Source organism: Odontesthes bonariensis, chromosome 14 (genome assembly GCF_027942865.1).
Source record: "Odontesthes bonariensis isolate fOdoBon6 chromosome 14, fOdoBon6.hap1, whole genome shotgun sequence".
Lineage (NCBI taxonomy): Eukaryota > Metazoa > Chordata > Actinopteri > Atheriniformes > Atherinopsidae > Odontesthes > Odontesthes bonariensis.
In genome coordinates this window covers 27,818,599-27,844,439 of record NC_134519.1, presented here as the reverse complement: position 1 = coordinate 27,844,439, position 25,841 = coordinate 27,818,599, and the positions used below count along the sequence as shown (strand labels likewise).

The 25,841-nt window shown below is 40.4% G+C and overlaps 3 protein-coding genes across 4 annotated transcripts in view; 2 read left to right on the top strand and 1 right to left on the bottom strand.

Annotated features, from left to right (window-relative positions):
* The first annotated feature begins 3,979 nt into the window (after nt 1-3,979).
* Nucleotides 3,980-13,493, top strand: hhatla (hedgehog acyltransferase like, a). Of its 2 annotated transcripts, XM_075483851.1 has the most exons (13): nt 3,980-4,163; nt 5,149-5,276; nt 6,942-7,009; nt 7,106-7,219; nt 7,729-7,749; nt 7,979-8,173; nt 8,425-8,634; nt 9,141-9,312; nt 10,795-10,939; nt 11,064-11,099; nt 11,213-11,414; nt 11,597-11,738; nt 12,290-13,493. In XM_075483851.1, the coding sequence occupies exons 2-13, from the start codon at nt 5,171-5,173 to the stop codon at nt 12,430-12,432; spliced, it is 1,554 nt and encodes a 517-aa protein (XP_075339966.1). In that variant the 5' UTR covers nt 3,980-4,163; nt 5,149-5,170; the 3' UTR covers nt 12,433-13,493. The 2 variants fall into 2 exon arrangements, with proteins under 2 accessions (XP_075339966.1, XP_075339967.1); XM_075483852.1 differs by lacking the exon at nt 7,729-7,749.
* A 2,683-nt stretch (nt 13,494-16,176) lies between these two features.
* LOC142399269 (kelch-like protein 40a) lies at nt 16,177-22,587 on the top strand. The gene is made up of 6 exons (XM_075483849.1): nt 16,177-17,451; nt 17,589-17,749; nt 18,313-18,420; nt 19,583-19,768; nt 19,982-20,131; nt 22,145-22,587. The coding sequence occupies exons 1-6, from the start codon at nt 16,330-16,332 to the stop codon at nt 22,254-22,256; spliced, it is 1,839 nt and encodes a 612-aa protein (XP_075339964.1). The 5' UTR covers nt 16,177-16,329; the 3' UTR covers nt 22,257-22,587.
* LOC142399270 (vasoactive intestinal polypeptide receptor-like) overlaps nt 22,533-25,841 on the bottom strand; it is a 36,377-nt gene continuing 33,068 nt past the window's right edge. Inside the window, exon 13 of the mRNA XM_075483850.1 lies at nt 22,533-25,703. Within this exon, the coding sequence (XP_075339965.1) occupies nt 25,512-25,703 (192 nt within the window). The 3' untranslated portion in view covers nt 22,533-25,511. The remainder of the gene's footprint in view (nt 25,704-25,841) is intronic.

Genomic DNA, 25,841 nt, shown 5'->3' with positions numbered 1-25,841 from the left:
AGCCTGAAAAGTTGTCCACAAGACAAAATGTATAAAATATGAAGTATACTATTAATATAAGATGGCTCTGTCAGAAGTCAGCCATGGTGCCTGAGAACTTTAAGCAATGAACCTGTATTTAATTTTGCCAAAGGTCATTTCTATCCGTGCCCTTGTTGTAGCATGTGCATGTGCATGTGCATGCCCTTGTTCCTGGATATGGCGTGAGGAGGTACGGCCAGCATGCATAGCCTCTGTCCCCAAGCAGGACACCATTGAACTCTCCTGCAGAATAAGAGAAATGTTGGATGGATATACATGTGTTAAGACTTGGCAATGTGTGCCTTATATGGCTATCTATAATAAAGTATGACGAGCACTTTAAATTCCTTAAGATGACCTCTACACCTGACTTCTCATTAGATTACCAAAATTCTGCCTATGCTATATACACCTTACTTCAAAAGTACACTCCTTCGGGTAAGTAAAATTCTCACGCCTTGTGCAAACCTCTGTGCCAGTGAGGATGCTCGGAAGATCCTAGAATCATGAACTGATCCCGGCCATTTAGCCTCAAATGTTGGAAATGAAATGACCTCCATCACAGATCATCTGTACGCACGGAGGATAGGAGTCAATGATGAGGTACTTGGTTTCACAGGGCATAAATGTAACATTGCTTAGCATTACTCAAAGGGGTTGATGTGGTATTTTTCAAAATGAGAAATCCAGTTCAGAGTCTATGGACAATTATCCCCAAGTGTACCTGTACATTTAGGATATGGAAAAAATTTCGGTTTACATAGTCAGCCTCCACGGGTCCAGCAGGGGCCTGTGTACATGGGCACAGTGTAGTGCACCGATAACATGATCGCCTGAGGGAGATGATGAACTTAATGCAAATACTTCAGCCAGTAGGTTGTTTTACATTATCAGCTACTGTAAATGTGGAGCAGCAGCCTGAAAGGACAGAGGTCAAAATTCTTCTGTACGCATGCCATCCACAATCTTCAGAATTCTAGGTGAACATTTCTTTCGGGAGTCTGTTCCAGCCGGTCGGACATTCTTTCAGATGCAGCCAAGCTAAGCTTCAACTTTAGCCTGCCCTGGACCAGGCTAGTTCAGCGGCATAAGTTACCATGGTTACTCAGCGGGCATTCAAATAAGCCACGTTCATGGGACGGAACTCTCTCTAAGTTTAGCCAGAAGTAGCGAGAAAAGCCAGGCTTTCCGCTAAGCCAGCTTCGTGGAATACCCCTCTGCTGAGAAAGAGAAACACAAGTCAATGACAACAATAATGTTATGTACAAAGAGAGAAAAAAGAGAACAGAGTGTGGAAAGGTGCATCATGGGAGGTCCCAGCAGTCTAGGCCTACATCAGCATAACTATGGGACACCCCTAACTATAAGCTTTTTTCAAAAAGGAATTTTTTAAGCTTAGTCTTAAAGGTAGAGGGTGTCTGCTTCCCGGACATATACTGACAGCTGGTTCCACAAGAGAGGGGCCTGATAAGAGACTCTATCAACCAAAAGTAAACCTGCAGTCTGAGAGCAAAGTGCTCTGTTTGGAAAATATTACACTATGACATCTTTAAGATATGATGGAGCTCGGTCATTAAACGCTTTATATGTGAGGAGATGAATTTTAAATGCTATTTTGAATTTAACAGGGAGCCTATAAAGAAGCTAAAACTGGAAAAATACAATCTTTCCTGTTAGTTCTCATCAGAACATCAGCAGCATTTTGGATCAGCTGAAGGCTTTTCAGGGAAAAGTTTGGACAGCCCAATAATAAAGAATCCCAGTAGTCCAATCTAGAAGTAACAAACACATGCACACGTTTTTCTGCATCATTTTGAGACTGGATGTTCGTCCTAATTTTGGTAAAATTACAAATTTGAAAGGCAGTCCTAGAAACCTGTTTATATGTGCATCAAAGGATATATTCTGGTCCAAAATAACTCAAAGGTTCCTCCCTATAGTACTAAAAGGCAAGGAAATGCCATCTTGAGTAAGTATATCAGAAGACATTTTCTTCCTGAGGTTCTCAGGTCCAAAGGACCAAACTTCAGTTTTGTCTGAATTTAGGACCAGAAAATTCTGAGTAATCAAGCTCTTTATGTCTTTAAGACATGCTTGTAGTGTGACCAACTAATTGGTTTAATCTGGTTTTATAGATGAGTAAAGCTGAGTATCATCAGCATAGCAATGGAAATTTACGTCATGCTGTCTAATAAGATAACCTAAAGGAAACATGTATAAAGTGAAACAAGTTGGTCCAAGCACAGAACCCTGTGGAACTCCATGACTTACTGCGATGTGTGAGGAAGATTATTCCTTTACAAGAACAAACTGAAATCTATCAGAGAAATATGACTTAAACCAGCCTAATGCAGTTCTTTTAATCCAAATAACATGTTGGAGTCTCTATAATAGAATGCTGTGATCGATCATATCAAATGCAGCACTGAGATCCAACAGGACAAGCACAGACACAAGTCCGTTATCAGAGGCTAAGAGGAGATCATTGGTAACTTTCAGCAGTGCTGTTTCTGTGCTATGATGCACTCTGAATCCTGACTGAAACTCTTCAGACAGATTATCTCTGTGTGAATTTTCACAAAGTTGAGCTTCAGCAATTTTCTCAAGAACTTTAGACATAAAAGGGAAATTAGATATTCGTCTATAAATAGCTAACACTTTTGAATCAAGAGTAGGTTTTTTAAATAAAGGTTTAATTACGGTAACCTTAAAAGGCTGTGCTATAAAGCCTGTCAACAAAGGTAGATTGATCAAATCCAATATGGAAGTGTTGATTAAGGGGAAAACCTCCTTGAACAGTATGGTTGGGATTGGGTCTAAAAGACAAGTTGATGGTTTAGAAGAGACTATTGCTGTTGTTAGCTCAGAGAGTTCGAATGGACAGAAAAAGTCTAAATACAAATCAGGTTCTAAAGATTCTTCTAAATCTGCTTTATTTGATGATGCATCAGTAATAATAGTGGGAAGGATTCCTTGAATCTTCTTTCTAACAAACTATTTTATTGGTAAAGCAGCTAACTCACTACTCACTACTGAGAGTAAAAGGAATACATGGCTCAACAGAGGTCGGACTCTTTGTCAGCCTGGCTACAGTGCTGAAAAGAAAGGTCAAAGGTCATGGCCATGTTCGGTGGATCTGTGGCTTAGCAGCAACATTCATTCTGAGTCAACACCATCAATCATGGCCAAATGTGGTCTATAAGGAAGCTGCAGATGTGGACCATATTTAGGCCAAACATTCTAGGGCTCACTGGCGGCCTGTCCAGGGTTTACCCCGCCTCTCGCCCATTGACCGTTGGGATAGGCTCCTGCCCCCCCATGACCTGAATTTACGGATTTAGCAGGTATAGAAAATGGATGGATGGATGGATGGACTCTAGGGCTCAGGGCCCCCACTAGTTTTATCGCATAACATAAGTATACATAAGGCTATATTCCAAAAAGAAGCACAAAACAGCCAAAATGAGACAGAGATTAGGGCACATAAAACAACTAAAGAAATCCTTCAACCAATATTGTGGTCCAAAACAAACATGAAGGAACACAACATAAGGAGACACGAGGACCACAATAGATGTAGATTAAATACTTAGAGGCATAATTTGCAATAAAAGGCACAAAATAGCATTTTTAAAAGAACCACAGAAACATGCAACATTTCTCACAGTCACAGAATGGTTCAAAGAAGATGCACAAACAGACACAAGAACGCAAAAGGCTCATGTTTAGATAAACTCACGTTTACTTTAGAAGCTTTTTACTTCTTTTATCTCATCTAATCCGTTTTTAATTCTCACAATTTATTTTTTTTTAAAATGTCTGGGGCACTGTTGATGCGGCTACAGCTGCTGCCATGCTTTTCCTCTCCGGTGAGATGCGATGGGCTCGGTGTGGACCACCCCTCACTGCGGTACTGTAGTGAAGGATAAATATATCCCCCACCTCCACCTACTCCTCCTCCCCCTCCTTTCGCTCAGTCCGCAACATCCTGACTGACCGAGGCTGGTGATCGCTGGCAGCCCGCACAAGACGGATTAATTAAACCTGCTGAAGCCGCCGCTCGTTGTTCTTCCATTTCTTTATTGAGGAGTCTTTCTCTAAACGCATCGGCTGTCAAACTGATAGCGTGAAGCGGATACAAGGTTAGTAAAAAAAAAAAAAACAGTCAATTTTTTTGCCCATAAAGGGCCAAATAATAAGAATCAGAGTAAAAAGCATGTGTGTTAACTAATCAGTGTGCAGGGGCAGGGAAACAGTAAGCCTGAATTTGTATGCAGGGTGCTTTGCTGGGGTCCTGCACAGCCATGGTTACATCTTGGCTTGGGCATGCCAGACTTCTTAGTCCAACTCCTTTAACTTCATCTGAGTGCGCTGCATGAACATGACACGCACACTTAACAGGGCGAAAGTGCGCCATTCTGCAGTGGAAAGGAACCATCCTTAGTTTTTTCTTACTCCCGTGCACTATTCTTGGTCATTCAAGTCAGTGCTAATTATTCTGTGAAGTGAGTCTCCGGCGACGCTCAGATCACATAGCACTGCAGCTGCCCTGCTGTATGGTCGACCAACTGCGAGAGCTATAATAGGAAGGAGAGGTAGGGTTGCGCAGCTGACGATGCTGATTCCGAGGAGCCAGAGCTCTGCAGTCCTATTTAAGTCAATAGCTTGTGGATCCTGAAGGCTTATTGGTAAAATGTCGCCCCATTTAAAATAAAGAAAAATAGCATTCGTTAAGAGTTGTCGACAATACATTTTTACCTCCTGTCATAAGTGCACTGTTGCTGTTCCCTCTGCAGTTGAATTTGATGTAAAAAATGTCTAATGTACCCACAACTATCAAATGGTATTGACTGCTTACCAGTCACATTTAGTGGTTTGGATCACATATTTAAAAGAGAAAGCTTGCGGACTGCCTGTTTTTATACTGACGTCTCTCCAAATCTTTACAAATCCCCTCGAAATGCATCTGAAAATCAATTAGAAAAAGTACTTATTCAAGAAACCTTTTAACATTCTTTGCTCACATGATTAGACTTTCATGTGTCCAAATTTGTATCTGTCTATTTGTGTTCAATCGTGAACACAAAATGTCACATACTGTGTGCTAACTGCTTTTCAATCCGTTAGGCCTCCAGTCTACAGATTCACCATGGGGATCAAGGCTGCTCTCCCCAGATATGAGCTGTATCTCTACTCTGCGGTACTTGCAGGGGCATTGATATGGGCAGGCAGTTGGATATTTGAAGCTTCAAGTGGTGAGTGCACAACACCGTCAAGAAATGTCCACACGCAGTGCTGTGCAGAAGTCTTGGGCCACGTACCCCTCATTTCTTTATATTTTGCTTCCAAAAAAGCCAGACTTCCTTGTAATCCTATAAAAAATAGTCTCCGGTAACAGTTCTCTGGGTTTTCTGAAAGTCTTTTAAGGTTTTCTTTGGATATTAGCTGATTTTTGTACTCTTTTTTTTTTTCAGACTAGTCCTTGTATCTGAGCATTTTCAGGGGAATGTGTTTTGTTTGGTTGCATTGTGTGCAGTGTGTCCTTGATGTATGAGGAAACTGGACAAGTGGAGGACAAATAAAGAAGCGGTCCTTCACCTGATCCATCTACTGTTTGCTGAATAATACTCACTGTCAAGGTCCAACAACCAAATTTAACGGCGAAAAAAAACATTCAATTCAACATTTCAAATAAAAAAAGATGAACTCAAAGACCAGCAACAATGGGAATTTATCATAAAAACTGGGTCTTCATCTATTATTGCACTCAGTTTGATCTAAAACTGTGTGGACCAAAGTTCACTCAGCAAATTAAAAAGAGACCTTTTCCCCAAAGGGAATCAGCCTGGTTCTTATTACTGTAATACAAAGACAACTGAAAGATGATCTACTCCTTTTCTCAATATGTCCCCGTTGGAGATATTTCACACTAAAACATACTAAACCAACTGACCTAAACCCATTATTCTGAAACAACGTTAACTATCTGCACAGGCCATAAACTGCTTAAGCTTGCCTCTATAAACACTGATCTGAATGGACGGAGTGTAATCTGGTGGCTGGCACTATCTGTCACAGTCTGTGCCGTCACATTTGCCGGGCAGAGTCCTGCTGTCAGTCACCTTTGTGCCCTGTTTTCTCGAGAACGTAACACTTCGTCTCCTGAAATGGCCTGTCTGGTGGCATTTATAAAGTCCCGCACAGCAGTGCATCCTGGCAATAAAAGTCTGGCAGTATTCCCAGAAGTAAGAGGCTTTCCCTGTGATGACCCTCACATTTTGATGTCCCTTTTCCCAGCCATTAATGTAAGCAGGCAAAGCTGTGGGAGCTGCTGCGGGGGTGCATGCCAATCATTTGTGTCTGTGCACTGAATGTCTCTCCATCACTGCAGATACCATCCATATTTTGATGATTACAATAGCTGTTTTGCTTGTTTCCATCATAATTTATTTTGTGGTGTTTTGTTCAGGCCACATAGTAAATGAATCTCCCTGAAAAGATTATAACCGGTACAGTTTTAAATTTCAGCATCAAAAATATAAAAGCTCAGCAACGAGTGTGTTATGTAATATTTGCTGTTATCAAATGGACAGATAGTGCTCTCACACCCTAAACTCATAATGTGAATAATCCAATAATCGTAGCAAAGCTTTAAAAAAAATGTGATTTCCTGCAGGCTCCTTTCCTTGCACAGCATTAGTGAGATATATATTTTTTATGTGCCAGAAAAATAAAGCTGCCCAAAGCTTGGACTCGACACTTCCCCTGCATAGATATTTTAGCAATATTCTGCCATGTTTTGAAATAAGCTTGTGTTACTGATGAAACTCGCCTCCCCATGCACAAATGCGTACATTTTGTTTGGTGTTTATCCATCTATATTTGATCCTGTTTTATTTCATTTTATCCCCTTTATTCAGAGAACGTAAATAGAAAGGCCTTCAAAGAAAGTGTGAAACCAGGATGGTATTACTTCGGCAGGAAAATGGTGAGTTTCTCATAGTTAGTCTCTGTACGTGCTGCTCTACAGAATGCCACGAGCGAGTGGTGTTAAGTGTTGCTAATGCATCTGTCTTTATTACAGGATGTTGCAGACTTCGAGTGGGTGATGTGGTTCTCTACATTCCGCAATCATGTCCTTTTTGCTCTCACCGGTCATGTGATCTTTGCCAAGATATTTACCCTGTTAGCTCCGAAGGTGCGTGCGCGTCTTTGACTAAACGGGCTGCTGTGAATGTTCATGCAGGTGTAAATGCACGTCTCCTTTGTCCGTAGAATCGATACTCCGCTGTATGTTTGTATTGTACATGTATACATGTGAGTGTGCTCTTGCGAATGAAAACAAGCTTTGCAACAATCAAGGCCATCCATCAGATTTTATTGGGTATGTGGTGTTCCCTTCAAAGCCACAACGCAGTGATGTGATCAATAGGCCTTGGGCTATACAAGTAATTAGATCCAGTGGAATTCAACAGAATTCTATTCTATTTTCTATTTAACACAAACATTTACATAATATGTTTTTATGGCCCAAAGTCTAACACATTATTGACTTGATGCATAGGCATGACCTGCACTCTTTTAAACTGAGATTTGTTTGTTGAATGCACCTATCAAGTTATCATTATTCTTGATATGTTGACATATTTAAAACTGTTCATCATGTTTTAAACATGTTTTCTGTCTTGTTCCATGCTTACAATGAAGATTGGTATAAATGGATGTAAGGTAACACTGATAAACTTGTTGTTATTATAACATTTGTCATGATTTTCATTTCTGATTATGGGACAGTAGTTACATTTATTTCTTATTACTGTTTAATCATCATTCTTAATGTGTTTTAGACCCAACAGTGTCGTACTAACACTGCCTTCGTATATGTTGTGTTGAATTCTAATTGAAGAGCAATTCCTTTCGGGATGTCACACTGACGCTGGCCCCTTTTTACCTACAGCACAGATCCTTGATCTTTGCCTTGTATGGTGGTTTGGCAGTCCTGATCACAATGGGCTGGACCTTCATGGCTCTGGTTCTATCTCACTGCATCATACTATATAGCGTTGCTCTGGTGAAGAAGAAATGGATGTGCTTAGCCGCAGGTCTGGGCACGCTGGCCTCCATCAAGCTGGAGCCCTATAACTCCTGGCAGGTGAGTGGGTGGTTCCCACTGGGTGGTACCCAGGCTTCACAAACTCCGAAAGATCTGTTCCCTTATTTGGAATGAGCAGTGGGGACTTGAACACCGTGTAGACCAGGAGGCTCATTAAAGAAGATCTGTACACAGCATTGCACATAGAAGTCAATATGCACATCACAATACCGTCTTCAGCCAAATCGTTGCTGTTGCACATATGTGAAATGTTGATGACAGATACTCACAACAACTGACTCCTTCTGCAGGAGACCTTGGTGACTGGTTCTTTCGACCTGCAAGACATCTTGTTCTACGGAGGCTGTGGCTTCAGCATCATGCGCTGTATGAGTTTTGCTTTTGAGAACTGTGACAGGAAGGAGGGCAATTACACTTTTTCTGACCTGCTGAGATACAACTTCTACCTCCCATTCTTCTTTTTTGGACCTGTGATGACTTTCGACTGCTATCATGTCCAGGTGAGGTCTCAAGAGTAAAAATAAGCTTGAAAATGAACTCAGTGTGTTATTGAACAATAGTGATATTAAGAGAATGAAATATGGTGTTAATAATACACATGTGATAACATCAGGTTTTGGGAGTAATTTTATTGCCAAAAAATGAGATCAATTATTTATTATTTTTAAATCTGGAAAAACAAAGATCTATTTGATATTGCAATGATATTCTTATAATAAATGCTTTTCACCACTACAACTGTGCTGTGAAAAGTAGATATCAAAAGTGAGCAGCTGATATTTGACAGTAGATGTTCAGTTGTCATTGCCAAGTACTCATTGTAAAAGAGAGTGTAGCGCATTTGCCCTTTAATTCCAGTTAAAAAGTATTTTATTCTATTGCAGTTGCATAATCCAACTATTATGAGTGCTCTGACCGCTATAGTCATTTAATATTTATAGTATCATGTGACACAATTGCCACTGTAGTCTACTTGAGGAGATTACTGAAAGGTTGTATTTCACAGGCAAACAACACTCAGCTAATCCGCAAGGAGAGGGAGATGTGGAACATCACCACCAAGGCCTTGTTGCACCTGGGAGTTATTCTGGTGGTGGATGTCTTCTTCCACTATCTTTACATCTTGACAATACCCAGTGACATGAAACTGGTTACCAAGCTCCCTGACTTTTGTCTAGGTGAGTGAATAAAAATTGATCTTGTATATCTCACGCTGATAATGCGGAAGTACGTTTTTGTAAATGTCATGTGCGATTGTATTGTTTTTTTCTCTTTTTCTATAGAAGTGCTGTAAGGGGGAAAATAAATGATTAGCAGTAATTTCAGGCATTTTGCTTGTGATAATAGTTTGAATCAGTACCTACAAACTGTTATGTTATACATGTTATCTAAATGTTTTTCATGTAGTTTTATCTTTGAACGTAGCCTCTCCTTAAACTGGTTTTCATAAATGTCCATGAGTGGTCTTATCACTGCTAACCCACTTTAGTGTCTTATTCTAGTACATTCTGAGCTCGTCAAATCACAGAAAGAGGTGTTGTTAACCACCCAGCCAGACACGAATGATTGAAAGAATGCCCAGTTTTATTAGATTAAGTTTCAAAATCATAAGAGAAGGAACTGTGTGATCTGCTTTGAGACACTAAGATGCTTTAAATTAACCTCACTAATGGGACAGACAGAGCCGAGTTCATTTTCACTGAAACGAACTGCTTAAGTTATCCAACTTGTTACACGGAGAACTTAACTCTCTCACGCTGGGCATGTCCTGCCAAAGATTCAGCTAAGATATTTGGAGTGTGAGCATGCCAGTGGGGTGGAGAGAAACTCAATCTGCCTGTCACAGAAGTGTATTAGTGTAAATACTGGTCCCTGAAGTCGCCGGTAAAAGTTTGTCAAGCAACCAAGGGAAAATTGAGGCAGGTTTTGGTGGTGATCCTCAACTGTCCTCTGTAGCCTTGAACACCGATGATCCACAAAGCATCCAATGACCGTAATTACTCCCAAAACTTAGGTTCTAAAAGTTAGTGTACAGCAATCTGACCTCTACAGTGGGATGCTGGCTCCTCACAATATTGATCCACAGTATATAACTGCGTTCATACACTCTCGTAACGACTGCAGTATGGGGCCACCAAGTACATTTCTGATTCTTTGAACTGGTCAGAAATGAAGTCTCATTATTTGTCTACAGCTGTATGTAGCCACCCCAAGTTCTGCAAATTCGGATATCCAAGAAAGACACATTTCTGTCATGAAGATAGAACAGTTAGCTAACTAGTTTTCAGACACACAGCTAGATAGTGTGTTTAGCTAGTTTGCAGCAAATGGATCGTGTGTGGACTATTCATAACACTGCAGTGTTAGGGGAAGGGTTGGCTTTGGTTAGCCTTATATAACCTTATATAACCTCTGTTTATGCTCCACTGCATCATGGAGCTTTTATTTCTGTCAAGCCTTAAAAAACCTGAGCAGAAAATAAATAAAACAGTCCAACTCTAGAATTCAGGTCAGCATCATTTTCAGTCTTTTAATGTGTTTAAAGCAACTTTGAGCTAATACATATGGCATCTTTCCATGCTAATTTCTTCATTTGCTTTATTAGGACTGAAACGATTGAATTATCATCAGCGTGTGTTCTCTTTTTCTGTGCTTTGCAGCTGGACTGGCGTATTCCAACTTAGTGTATGACTGGGTGAAAGCAGCTGTAATGTTTGGTGTCATCAACACTGTGGCTACACTCGACCACTTGGACCCTCCTCAGCCTCCCAAGTGTATCACCATGCTCTATGTCTTCTCCGAGACGTATGTGTGACTGGCTCTACAGTTGTGTGCAGCTTTGTTCACTGAGTAGTTTTCCACAGCACTAAGCCTTTAAACTGGTTGAACATATAGTATCTATCTAAAGAAAAGTGTCTCTGTTTTGCAGGCACTTTGACAGAGGCATCAATGACTGGCTGTGCAAGTGAGTGGTTGAATTTAGATCCCTGAGTTTAAATGGCAGGACCTGCCATATACAGTATAAGGTCACTTCACTTTGATGCATCATTAAGCTAAATCTGAGTTGAAATTTTGCAGGTATGTTTATGACTATATCGGTGGGGATCACGAACAAATCTTCAAGGAACTCCTTGCAACAACCTGCACATTTGCTGTCACCACCTTGTGGCTGGGCCCATGTGAGCTGGTTTACATCTGGTCATTTTTCAACTGCTTTGGTCTCAACTTTGAGCTGTGGGTGGCCAAGTTCTTCTCCTTCCCACCATTTTCTATCATGGAGGTGAGAAATAATTAAAATTCCCTCTAAGTATGTCTAATAATACTCTGCTTTGAATATTTATTTAGTCAGTAGTATATGCTAAACACTTGGGTATTCAATTACACCAAGTTTCTTTATTGATGTGACCAAGTCTGAGTCAGCAAGAATTAGCATGTTTCTGTCTGTGTGTCTTCTGTGTGTAGAGAGGAATGGGTGAAGCCATGTCTCGCAGGATCAGGGGCGTGTTCAATGCCGCCAACTTCTGGGCCATCATCCTCTACAATGTCCTTTCCCTGAACAGTTTGGAGTTTGCCAAATTGGTTGGCAGAAGACTGATTTTCAAAGGTGGGAACAACATGAGTGTATTTTAGGTTTAACTAGTGTTTTCTGTTGCCCAGCCACTCAAAGGGAGATCAGGACAATAAAAGCAAGAGACTCTCAAAGAACCCCATCTTCACCAAAATGTTGTTTTCCTTTCCTTTCTTTACCCGCTTAGTCCAATTTAGGAGCCTAACACAGATGTCATTGGCCAACAGGCCACACAGAGAAAAACAAGACACACAACCACTCACAACCACACACACTCCTAGGGACAATTTAGAGTCATCAACTAATTTAACATGCATGTTTTTGGATGGCTGGAGGAAGCCAGATTACTCAGAGAGAACCCACGCATACACGGGGAGACCATGCAAACTCCACAAAGAAAGGCCCCTGCCGGGAACCCTCTTGCTGTGAGGCGACGGTGCTAACCACCACACCACCGTACAGCCCCTCGAAGACTCAGCCAAATTTCTTGTCAAAGCACAAAGAGAGCTTTGCTATTTCAAAGTCCTACCTTGCTGTTCTTAAATCTGATCCTCCCCCCCTTTCCTCCCTCTTTCCTTATTATTCAGGATTCCCTCTGTCCACCGTGTCTGTGCTGCTTGTGACCTACTGTGGTGTGCAGCTGGTGAAGGAAAGGGAGCGACAACAGGCCCTGTTGGATGATCCGGAGCCAGTAAAGCCAGTGGATGGTGGCAAAGACAAGGAAGAATAATTCCGACAGAAAACCAGAGTTTCTCAGAAGTCGTGATCAACAGGCCCTCCTTCATTGGCCTTGCCAGCTGTAACAGAACCAGAACCAGACTGTAACGATCAGTCGGCAACTGTCACACAAGCCGGCATTTTTGTATTTGCTTGTCAGAAAGCAAGGCAATTTTTTCAAACTGAAAGTATCCTCAAGTGCACTTGCTGTTGATAATCGCCGCACCCTTTGGCACAAATACACCAAAGGTGCATTTTTGTATTTGTATTTTATCTGAACACAATATTATTTAGCACATTGCAAGGCTACAGAAAGGAATAATTATAAAAGTATATGTAAGGACATCTAGTATTTTAAAAGAAAAGCTACTTTGTTCTGTGTGGTTGTGACCTTGATCATTTTTGATTTCTCTGAAATTTGAACATTCTTGCTTTTTATCACCATCATTACTGTTCAGTTTAAACAGATGGTATCCTTATTTTCTCGCCTTAGATGCTTTAGACCCTACTGATCACAGTTGTTAGTCCTACACAGAGGGGTAAGACTTGAGAAACTCAGTGCAAACATTTTTTTTAACAGAGTGCAATAAGGAAAACAAATGGTGCTGTGGAGATCCTCCACGTACAGTAGCTTGCAGCTGATTGTAATGTACCTTTGTTCCACTGTCACTTAGCAAAAACACAAGTTATGGTGGAGAGGATAGTCCACTGTGAAGATGTATTAGATGTCTTATGATGTTGAAGAACTGATTGTAGTAGAGTCACTGACAGCTGTCTGTAGAGCTATTGCCTTACTCCGCCACATACCGTCCACAGGAGATTACTGTGGCATGTCAGACTATCTTTCCTCCACCCTCTCACATGCTTCAGGCCTTCACTTTGCTATGAAAGGCAATAGGCCCAGCAGGGAATATGGGTCAGTCTTATCCTGCTGTCACCCAAACGCACAGCAGGAAAAGAGGAACACTGTAAAGAGAGTAATGCCTTTTTCGCATTTAAGCATTTTCCTTTAAAGGTTTTCATGTGACTTGAAATAAAGTTCGGTTTCATCCAGGGGTGACACCTCTGCAATGACTTTGTTTTGTTGTAGTGTCTGGTGAAGATTGAAATGGATGTAATGTTTATTTGGATGAAAAAGCTTTGTCTGCATTCAATGTCTTAATATATTCTTTTTGTTTAAACGGAAGAAAAAGGCTTTTGATAAGTGAATCTTATCTGTGTGGGTTAGGGTTAATCATGGTGTTTTAACATGTGGTTGTCAACACATGTTTACATTATGAATGATAGAAAGATTAAAAATGGCTCGGCCATGCTTGCTTCTTGTAGGTGCATCGATATATCTTCTTTCTAGTTTTTAGTTTTAGTCCAGTTTAAAATCACGTTTTCCTCCCTGCCGAAGGTTTTCTATCATTTCTAGAGAAATTATATTTCCCAGAGTAAGTTTTCATTTAATTTTTCATTTTAATAATCTCTACAGTGACAAAAATATATTCTATTCTAATAGCAAATAAACTCACGTAAGTGTTTTTAACCTCCAATTAGCTGATGGTACACTATACCTATCTACAAGTTATCTTAAAGAACAAAGTAAATTAAAAGCCGTGACAAAATATGTCTATTTCTGTTTTTACATAATCTCCAAAATCCCACAATGACATTTTGTACATGCTATAAAACTCAGTTTTGCAACTGTTTGGTTACTTTTTATATAGATTCTCACCACGGGTGACAAGTCTTCACACAATACCTCACCTGTTAGCTCTCTCATGCTCAGAACTTCTTATTTTCATTCGACTTGTCCTAACTTAGAAGCACGGACATTTGTTGAAATAGATGCTTAGACTTAGTTGAAATTAAAACATGAGGCATTTGAAACAATGCTTGCATGTGTCATTGAAAGTCAATTAAATGTAACACCAATTTCTGCTTTCCCCCTTGGCTTTGCAGGTGTTGTGACGCCAAATTGGGGAAAAAAGAAAAAAAAAACCTGGCATTTCTGGTCAATCATTTTCAACCAGTAGATGTCAGTGTTGTTCAACAAAAGCTCTGTTTCAGCTGTTTGAAAGTAAGCAAACACAAAACATGAAAGAAATATGGAAATATGTCCAAGCATGGATCACAGTCTTATGAATTCCACATGTAATGAAAATTTTAAATGAAACTATTCTATTGGTTTTAACCCGGCTTGTGATATTCACAAGCAGATTTCCAAAAAAAATATGTTGTTTAATGTTTAGAAAATAGTGCAACGACAACAAATGATGAAACAGGGAGCAGTTTTTGGAAGATCAGAGGGACCATACAGCGTATGATGGTATAGCAGTGTAGAGGCAATAATAGCCCATGATATGTAATGTTTTATCTCAACAAGAAGTGATGCCAGCAGGTGATTGTAATCGTGATCTGCTATGTTTATGCATTTGGCAGACGCTTTTATCCAAAGCAACTTACAAATGAGAATTTAACAATGCGGCTAACATCAAAGCTAATAATAAGCTACAGAGAAGGAAAACCACTGGGCAGACTCTGTCAGAGGTGACAGTGTAGAAATAGAGTGCAGACATTGAGGGAAGTACAGAAAGAGAAAGTGCAGTAGAGGGGGGGTACAGGGTAAGTGCTATGATAGGAGATCCTCTCTGAAGAGCTGGGTCTTCAAGAGTTTCTTAAAGATAAACAGGGACGCCCCTGTTCTGGTAGCGCTCTGTAGGTCATTCCACCATCGTGGAACAGCAAATGAAAAGAGTCTGGATTGTCTTGAGTGTGATGTAGGCACTGCTAGACGACAATCCTTTGATGACTGGAGTGACCGAGCATTCAAGTAGATGGGAGCTGTTCCATTGAGCACTTTGTAGGCTTACATCAGTGACTTGAATTTGATGCTACAAAAGTAGTATCCACTGAAGGGTGATCAAAGATGAACTGTTTTTTTATCAACAAATACACTGGGAAGTGTTTAAAAAGAATAATCCTGAAAGACAGTTTAAAAGGGATTTGCATATTTCCAGACACTGCACAATGTCATGAAACAATTCAAGATATCTGGGGAGTTTTAGTGTGAAGGGCAGGAGTGTAAGTGAGTGTAATTGGACACCTGTGATCTGTAATCTCTTTGAAAGCAATTCATCAATAGCTGTCATCCAACAATGGCTGATGAACCACAGTGGTGAGAAATTCAGAGTTATATTCACAATACAAAGTCAAACCTTATGGTGACCTTGTTGAGAGGCGTCAGCATCAACTTGTCAGGGCTCTGAGGCATCTGGGATAGACTATCACACAGTGGAAATATGTATTATGGTCAGACCAAACAGTACTATATGTCTTTATGTATATATACATATATGTGTGTATGTGTGTGTGTGTGTGTGTGTGTGTGTGCGTGTGTGTGTGTGAGACAAATGTTCATAGATTGTGTCACCTGTTGAATTTTTACAAAAAAGGAACCTGTGTCAAGTGATGTAGTAAGTATATTTATATAGCAAAGTCTGTCACTCTCTCTGCTTGTAACCTGATGAGGGTTTGCTTGAACATCGACAGTCAGGAGTATTCACTGTCGCTGATGGATTACAGAGAATGACGGTTTTAAAAACGTGATCAAACCCAGTAAAGCTGCCTGATGAGTCGTTCTGCTGGATTTAACCACCCCATCGTTCAGCTGTTTGTCACAGGCCATGTGGGAGTGTGTTGCACCAGTGGATTGGAACTATTTCTTAGCTCTGTGAGGTTCACGTCTATAAATACCCCTGACTTCCACCATGCCTGACAGTCACAGACAGCTGCAGTCATCAGCCAACCAACCAGTGGAGACTGTCCACAGCAATCCGAACAGCCCCGTGATCACTGACAGTGCTGCTCTGCTGAGGAGAGCAAGTAGGGAGCCCACGAAACCCAACCAGGACAAGGCAACAAAATGGCTGCCATGACAATTGACCCGGTGCAGCAGCCTCGGATGTACCAACAGACTTTGCTTCAGGATGGACTCTGTGACCTCTTGGAGAACGACAAGTTTGTGGACTGTGTCCTCAAAATCCAGGACAAGGAGTTCCCCTGCCATCGCTTGGTTTTGGCTGCCAGCAGCCCCTTCTTCAAAGCCATGTTCCTGTCTGACTTGGAGGAGAGCAAGAAGCGTGAGATAGTCCTCAAAGATGTGGACGCCAGTGTTATGGGCATGATCCTGCGCTACTTATACACATCTGACATTAATCTGACAGAACAGAATGTCCAGGATATCTTCATGATTGCTAACATGTACCAGATACCATCCATCTTCTCTGTATGTGTGACCTATCTTCAAGAGAAGCTGGTGCTGGCCAACTGCCTGGCTATCTTCAGACTTGGGCTTCTTCTGGATTGTCCCAAGCTCGCTCTGGCTGCTAAAGAGTTCATCTGTGAACGCTACCAGATTGTTGTCAGAGACCAGGACTTCCTGCAGCTCGGCCCCAGCGAGCTGGCCCTCATCATCACCTCTGATGCCCTTAACGTTGAGCAGGAGGAGCTGGTGTTTGAATCCCTGATGGATTGGGTCAAGCATGATGAAACAAAGCGACTAAAAGATCTGCCCGAGTTGTTGCACTGTGTCCGATTCAGGCTCATACCGACAGACTACTTCAAAGAAAAAGTTGAGCGTCACCAGTACATCCGGCTCAACCAAGAGATCATGAAGGAGCTGGAGCTTGTCAAGGATGCTCACAGAGGGCGTTTACCCAAGCCCAAGAAGCTCAGCAGTGATGAGGCAAAGGGGGGAGAGGGGAGTGAGGATGAGGAGACGGAGGAGGAAGGATACCTGCCGGGGATACTCAACAACAACCCTCGCTTTGGGATGTTTGAAATGGACCTAATGCTTATGATCAACAACACTGGGACTATGGCCTATGACCCGATAGGAAATGAGTGCTATGTGGTGTCAGAATCGACAGAGATTCCTAAGAACCACTGCAGTCTGGTGACAAAGGAGAACCAGATATTCGCTATTGGAGGACTTCTCTACAATGAGGAGGACAAAGATGAACCATTCAAGTCTTACTTCCTACAGGTAATGTGCCAGTCGTGAAAACAATCAGTAGCTCATCACAGACTGAAAACAAACAGCTGTTTAAAAATTTAATAGCTTCCCATATTTACAGATTTCTGGTCAATCTAATTCCCACATTACCTTATTCTCATCCATAGCTTGATCCAGTAAGTTCGGAATGGATGGGGATGCCCTCACAACCAAACCCTCGCTGTCTGTTTGGGCTGACTGAAGTTGAAAACTCCATCTTTGTTGTTGGTGGAAAGGAACTAAAGGAAGGAGAGCACGCCCTGAACTCAGTTATGATCTATGACAGACAGTAAGCTCAATCTACCACTGATTGTCCACTGTATCCATGATCAAAATTCTGGAAAACAAAACCTGTTATTCACTAAATAAGACTCCACTTAGTACGCTGAAGTACTTTTGAAGATTTTCTCAACTTTTTTTATTCTTTGTTGCTTTTCCATTACAAAAACATCCCATATAGTAGAAAAACAGAAGAAAGAAACAAATCGGGAATGATTCAGACTCCCCTTTCTCCACACAACCATTGCATCCCTAAAACAAATGTATAGTAGTGGTACACGTTCATTCTCTTATTTTGTCATTTATATGTGAACATCATCCATTTCTGACATTTCTCTCGTCACTGTTCTTCTTTGAATCTTCTTTTATTGTTGTGTATTTCCTCGACAATCTGCCCATCTTGAGTCGGAGATTCTGCTTCCCATAATTTCTAATAAAACTTTCTGTTTTTCAGGCAGCTAAAGGGATTTTCCTGTGCTCTCTCTCTGCTCATTCACTTTGCGTTTATCTTTTCGATGATCTGAAAATTGCAAACTCAGCAAATCTGCAGAATTGTTGTTCCTTTGCACGCAGGTCATTCAAATGGGGAGAGTCTGACCCGCTGCCGTATGAAGTATATGGTCATGGAACGGTATCACACAAAGGTCTCGTCTATGTTATTGGAGGAAAGTCTGAGAGCAAGTGAGTAACACATGAAACACATTTTGAAAATGCATACTATTACCATTACTTTAATTTCTTCATTCAGCACCTGTAAAATGATCATAAGGTAGAATGGTTAGTTTGCCTAATTTTAAAAGATCAAAACCATTATCCCAGGAGGTAACTCAGCATCATCTGTCATCACAGTGCTGCTTGAGAGTGTGTGAGCTCTTTAAAGTCGACTTTACTACTGCTAAATATGACCTAAACCATTGTCATTTTTTACAAAGTAAAACAAAAAAAAGAACCCAACTTTATTTATTAATGAAAATATTAGAATGTTTCTAGTAAATGTTAATCAGCCCTACACAACAAATCTTAGGAATATCAGCCCTTCCCTCCAGACAGAAAAGCTCCAACTCTGGGATGTTAACAGCTTTCCTCACAAGAGAAATATTTCTATTGGATTATGGTCACGATTTTGGCTTTTTTAACAATATTTAAGTGTTATAAACTGTGCTTTAGGTTTTTTTTCCATATGGTACACTTTCTCTTCAATATCAGTTCACAGAGAGGAATCCGAACTTTTCTTTTCTTTTAGAATTTTTACAATAAAACAAGCCCAAACACAAGCCATGACACTACCACCACCATGCCTCTCATTTCTCTAAAGTCCTCAGAAATTTCTTTAATCTGTGCTTCTTTAATACACTTGCACAGACATGTCGGGAAGATCAGACTTTGATATATCTCTGTTAAAAAAAGAACAGGGTGTACGCCAACACTTGATTGTCATCCCACTGAATGAAAACATCTGAATCTAAATTCACCCTCAATTTAATTGCTAATTTTTGCGGTTCACAGATTTTTATTCCTTACATATATGTAATATTGGATGACTGTCTTTGATTAAGTTTTAGGTCATTTTAATGCATTAAAATAGATCATTCAGATTCCTCCATTTTCCTCCTCCCCACCTCCTAATTGCTCACTTCCTTTTAACCTGAGACATCCATGTATATCTGTTAAAAAACATAAATGTATGTATAAAGTACAAGCCCAGGCCAAACTGGATGACATCATCAGTTATTTTCAAAACAATGACAGGATGAGTTGCACTATTCTTAAGTAGTGAACCGAATTCCATGTATAAAATCAATCCCTAACCCCTTTAACACAATGTATGAATTGTTTTTTGCAGGAAATGCATGAGAAGAGTCTCTGTGTACGACCCTACTAAGTTTGAATGGAAGGACTTGGCTCCTCTTAAGACAGCCCGCTCTCTGTTTGGTATCACCGTCCACAATGACCAGATCTTTGTGGCAACAGGAGTCACAGACTCAGGCCTTACCAGCTCTGTGGAAGTCTATGACATAGCCACTAACAAGTGAGGCAAATCTGTTTTCTTTTCTTCTTTTTAAATGTTCTTTACGAACCACTTTGTCTAATCGTTATGAAGTGAAGCATCTGTCCACAGTAGCACAATGACTCATAGAGTCATTGTGAAATACCACCTGTTGTTCTGGCGCACGTGCCAGCTAATTTAACACCATTCCTTCCATGTGTGTGTGAATGTGTGTGTGGTTCTGTTATCTTACAGGTGGTCTGAGTTCACAGAGTTCCCCCAGGAGCGTAGTTCCCTCAATTTGATCACAATGGGAGGTTTCCTGTATGCTATGGGGGGCTTTGCCATGATGCCCAGTGAAACCAGTGAGGATCCCGTCCCAACAGAAATGACAGACTTCTGGAGGTGAGAGCCAACTACACATGTTGACTATGATGTGATGACAAGAGCTGGGGAAAAAAGGAACAATTTTCCCTTTTTGTTTGATGATGTAGTCAAACGATTCAGTGGCTGAGATTTCAGTGCAGTTCACTGATTACCTGTAGAGGGAATTAAATGAGTGACAGATGACACGAACAAGCTTGAAAAAATGCAAGTCCCCATTTTCTCAGATTTGCGGCAGCATTCTGTGAAGGAACCCATAGTGACTACATCAGCAGTTGTTTTTCAATACATTCAGACATGTCAGGAGGGGACACCCACACAACACAATGAAGAAAAGTTGGATGCTGTTCACAGATGAGATTGGTTTTCAACGGAAAATCCCGAGTTTAGTTTGTAACCGAAGTCGAGGGATTATTAATGTTTTACCCATCATCAGCAAATACTATTAAAAAAAACCAAATCAATTAAATTCCATTTAATTAAAGGGCAGAATTGAGCAACTGAAAATCTATCCTTCCTGCGCTCCTGCATGTCACTCATCTTCTTTTAAGTAGTGGTCAGAAATGTTGAGATGCTGTTTAAAATGTGAATGAAAACTGAATGCAGTGATTTCCAAACCTCATGAATGAACAAATTTATCCACAATAGACAATGTATCAATTACTGAAAGTGTGACATTTTACTATATCACAACAACTGTCAGATTTCCTTTGAATTTGATGCATCTCAAAAAAAGTTGGGATGGGGTAAACAAAAGCTATAAAAGTAAGTGTTACGAAAAAGAAACAGCTGGAAGAACTTGCTGCAATTAATTAGGTTATTTGGCAACAGGTCAGCAACTTCATAGAGATAAAAAAAAAAAGAGAGTACCTCAGAGGTTCTCAGAAGTAAAGATGGGGAAAAAAGCAAAACTCCATCTAAAAAATGTTTTCTCTGTGGAGAAATTCTAGAATAATGAAGACTTTTAAAATTCCTGCCATCATCCAAAGATAAAAAAAAAAGATACGGAGGTTTGGAAGCCCGTGATCTGCAGACCCTCAGCAGCACGATCACGTCATGGAGATCACTGCATGGCCTCTGGAACATTTCCAGAAATAATTATCTGTGAACACAGTTCAACATGCTATCCACAAGCTCTATGATGCAAAGAAGAAGCCAAACGGGAAAATAATAACGTCACCTCTGAGCAAAAGCTCATTTAAATTGAACTTTAGACCAACATATGCTGCCATCCAGTCTTTTTAAGGGGAGTTATTGCATACTTCAACAAGACAATCCTAAACCACATACTGCATCTATCAAAGCCTGCAGTCTTGACATTTCCCTAATTGAAAACATTTGGTGCATCGCGAAATGCAAAATATGACTAAGAAGACCCAGGACTGTTGGGCAGCTAGAATCCAACAACGTTCCTCTTCCAAAGGTCCAGCAACTGGCCGCCTCAGTTTCCAGACCTTTACAGATTGTCTTAAAAAGAAAGAGGGAACTTTTCTCAGACGTGTTGTCGTCATCACGTTCAAGATGAGCAAATATTTTCAATAGAATTTTAGAGTTTCTCATTTCTATTATATCATGTTTTCTATGTTCTATTGTGAATGAAATATTGTTTCGTGAGATTAACATTTTACAAAGCATCCAAAATAGGGATAGGGCAAACTATAGGATACATCCCGGCTTATACTTCATTATGACAATGATTGCAGGCTAGCTCCATTCCCATTGTTGTAGATGTTAGCTCATGTAGGCCCGCTAACCTGAACACCACATCACAGTTGCTTTGCCTGCAATAACAAGTTTTGCTGTGAAAAAGCTCTTTTCTGTTCTCAAACATATGCTTCCAAAAAAATCGTACACTTGAGTACTTCAGTACACAAGTTATTTCTGGTACAATAAAGGAAATAAAACTTCCTTTAGTTTAAAAGATGCAGTTATCTCATTCTTTGTAGACCTAAATGTAGGTTACTGAGATCTTGTTATTACTATCTGAGGTTACTACAAGTACAACCAACATTAACACATGTATCTTTCCCACAGATATGATGAGTCGGAAAACAGCTGGAATGGGATTTTGCGTGAAATGGGTTTTGCAGAGGGATCCACCATTCTTCCAGTTCGTCTCAACACTCTCCGTCTCACCAAGTTATAACCCAACTGAACTTTTCAGCCCACAAGGTTAATGATGAAGGACTTAGCTAGCACCGTATTAAATGAACATACAGGCCCAAAATACAAAATGATTCAGGGCAACTGAAATTGAGGGAAGGATTATGAAATCAGCATCAAATTGTTTTATCCATTTTTTTACAGCAGGGGGAGACAGACACAGTAGGGTTGGAGGGGAAGATAAGAGCATCACACCCAATTTAGATATTAAAAGCTAAAATGTGTATTTGTACATTTTTGTTTGGTATTGTATCTCAATAAATTTATTTTCTACATGTAATGCTGTATTCAGGTAATAAAGACAATCGTGATTATGTTGATTTCAGTGCTGATTCTTACAGACTGAGCAGGAACAATACTGAAGCCACATCCACAGTGCAAATGGTCGTATTCATTTCCATTTGTTCAATAACATCTTTATATCGTACTCCACATACTGAACAGTACAACAATTGTTTAAAAACGTTACATGGCGACAAATAAGAAACACCGTCAACGTTATACTGACATAATGCAAATACGAGTGAGGAACGTAGTTCTAAATGTAAACATTGTTTCCTAGTTCGACACCTGAGCACTAAGAGTATCACCGTCAAACACATTATGAACACATTTTCATTCATATTTACAGCTTAATCATATATACAACAAAAGCTGAGACATTTAGTTTGAGGTACGTTCAGTTATTTCAACCTTGTTTTTAGTTTTAAACTCACTGGTACAATCACAAGAAGCAGGATCTACAGGAAACATGAAAACCCCACATGAGTCCTACTGTCACAATACCATAGCCTGTATGTATGAGGACATGACTTCAAATAAATCCGATATTGAAGAGAAGACCAGCAATCATGATGAATGAAGCATTTAGCTCGATAAATTATATTTACATCGAACAAGACAGAGTCCAAAGACAAGCTTGCAGAAGCTGTACTTTGAGATAAATACATCTGTATGTGAACATGCTCCCACGGAACAAGGCTAACATGGTGATATTACACAGATTAGATGATTACTATTGTCACCATCTTAGATTAACATCTCATAAGTGCAAGAAATAAAGGACAGCTAAAGCTGAAAACAAATAACATTAGCTTTGCAGACATTTGGTCACAAATCAAAAGTATTGGAAAAACTGAACACGTGACACTGATGGCACAAGTGGAAAGGTTACAGAATCAATACTTTTATTTGAAAGAGATATTTCAGGCTTTTTTAAGTGGGATTGTGTGAAGTACTTAAGAACAATTTGTGTCGTACACAACTTTGATACTTAAGAGGTTTGAGCTGTTTTAAATGTTGAAAAATGAAGCTTCTGGTGGCTACATTCTCCGAAGCTGTTAGCTCGGCTCGCCTGTCAGGAATCCTTTTTAATGCTCCAGTCCAGACTGACAGCGCCCTGACTGCTGTGTAATATAGATAAACATCACGAACAAATGTCCAAGTTCTGAAAAAAAAAAAAATCAGTGGCTTACTCGTTCATCACCGCTGTGTATATATGCTTTTAAGATGTGATTTGTGAGGGTTGAGGAAGTTAAATCTTTTAAAGGAGTCAGCATGGAGGGAGCTGTGAGCTGGCCAAAGCAAAGAGCTGCAGGCAATGAGAGCACAAGTGACAGGGTGAGAGGCCACGAGAGGGGGAAACCCAGAAGATGAAGACAACAAACATACAGCAAGCATGAAAGAGAGAAAAGGGTAGAAAGTATGGGGACACGGGGAGCTGTTTCCAGTGTGCAACACCATAAAAAAGTTGAGGAAATAAGCTGCCAGTTCCATTAAACAACCAGATAAGCAAAATATATTGAATCATCAGTTGTATCGCCATGGGACATGAATGAAAACAGGGAGACTCTGCTGATCATTTGTGTAGTGTGAACCCAGTGGGAATTCAACACTCCCAATAATAAAACAAGTATGCCAAGTAGTAATCTGACAACACTAAAATTAGCTGTACTCACAAACTACTCATGAATACTTCACACAACCCCAGTTAAAGAATTAAAAAGGAAAATCCCTTGAGGGAAACATGAATGTCTGAACTAAATTTGATGGAAATCCATCTTGAATTTGTTTTGGTAGCATAAGAGAAAAGCTTTGGAATTAACTATTGTGATTTATCACCTCAGAACTATGTACATAATCCACCTTGTTTATGACAACAGTACGGTATTGTCTCGCAAGTGGAACTCTCTACCTGCTGGTGGCACTAGAACAAAAATATCAACAATAAATAAATCAAATGAACTATCCATGCAGTCTAATTACTGGAAGTTGGTTACTGTTACCACTTAATTGTCTACAATTCTTTGTATGGTGGGCTCATGCAATCCGCTCCATCTGTTATGAGACTGTGCACTTAGACAAAACTAAAAGCCTATGTAATCTGAGCCAAATTTCACAAGCCACAGCTTCAGTGTCTCCTCTGGAATGTTATCTGGCAGTTACTCAGCAAAGTGTATGCCCCATATAAAACTGTCACAGACAGGATACAAACGTCCAGTACACTGGCTATAACATAAGACTCTCCAATGACTACGGTTTAGAACATCCTGACAATGTCATTCATGTTGTTACCATTTGTCCCTACACAACATGGGTCATTAGATTAAGTGGTTTGAGTCTTCTTGTGTAAAAGATCTTTGTGATAAAAAAAAAAACGTCCTGCTTCTTATGGAATGCAACTTGTCTCAGGCTTTATCCATCTATTACTTAGCATCATATGTAAAATATTGGCCAAGAGCCGCATTTCCTGTCGGTGACAAGCGGTCAGAGTTATCTGTGCCTGCAGTCGCATGTTACTGGACAGCCACTCGTGTTGCTCCGACGACTGATTTTTTTTTAACCATTGCCGATGGTAAGTTCGAGATGACTAAATGTAGATGACTCACCTGCTTGCCTATTTGTCAATGTGTCTCTGACCTTTGTGTAAATACCTGCCTGTCTGTGCAGCCAAGTTCCAGCGTCATGAAACGTCTCCTGACCAAACTTACCTTAATGCAATCTGTAAAAATGACAGTGCTATTTTTTTGTAAGAATTTCAGCCATTCTTTTATAACACAGTGTTTCCATGTTAGTGTCAGGTGACCTTTCACTCAGGGTAAGAAAAAACGCTGAGCAGCTCTCATTTTTTGACAGCTAACGCAGAAACGTACAACAAATGAATTCAGTTTCAGTACTGAAATGCCATGCTGCGGCTGATGATGATGATGAAACGTGGCGAGTCAACTTTCGATGGGCTTCAGATTGCGGAGAGGTGCTCCTGACATGCAGATGCACGTCTTGCTGTGGGGCTGCTTTTTGTCAGCATGGAGATTTGGGTGCTAAAGTTGTTGCCGTTGCTGCCAATGGAGGGCTGCTGGTACTTAGTGTCAGCGCCCAGGAACCTCTGCAGCATCCATCTGCGCCACTTACGCTTAATCTCTGACTGCACCTGCGGCAGAGGTGGGGTGGTAGGCAAACAGTTGAGGAGGAGTGTTAACAGGGTATGACACACAGGAGGGTTAGGTAAATGGGGATTTGGTGACATGAAAGGACAGTAAACATCTCAAAGAGCTGTGTTTTGTTTGAG

What these genes read in the sequence shown, in the direction of transcription:
- LOC142399269 (XM_075483849.1), top strand. Translation starts at nt 16,330, where the DNA reads ATGGCTGCCATGACAATTGACCCGGTGCAGCAGCCTCGGATGTACCAA. An exon ending in GTTATGATCTATGACAGACA is followed by an intron (nt 17,750 to 18,312) that starts GTAAGCTCAATC and finishes CTTTGCACGCAG; the next exon opens with GTCATTCAAATGGGGAGAGT. An exon ending in GAAATGACAGACTTCTGGAG is followed by an intron (nt 20,132 to 22,144) that starts GTGAGAGCCAAC and finishes TCTTTCCCACAG; the next exon opens with ATATGATGAGTCGGAAAACA.
- hhatla (XM_075483851.1), top strand. Translation starts at nt 5,171, where the DNA reads ATGGGGATCAAGGCTGCTCTCCCCAGATATGAGCTGTATCTCTACTCT. An exon ending in TTGGTATAAATGGATGTAAG is followed by an intron (nt 7,750 to 7,978) that starts GTAACACTGATA and finishes TTTTACCTACAG; the next exon opens with CACAGATCCTTGATCTTTGC. An exon ending in TCGACTGCTATCATGTCCAG is followed by an intron (nt 8,635 to 9,140) that starts GTGAGGTCTCAA and finishes TGTATTTCACAG; the next exon opens with GCAAACAACACTCAGCTAAT.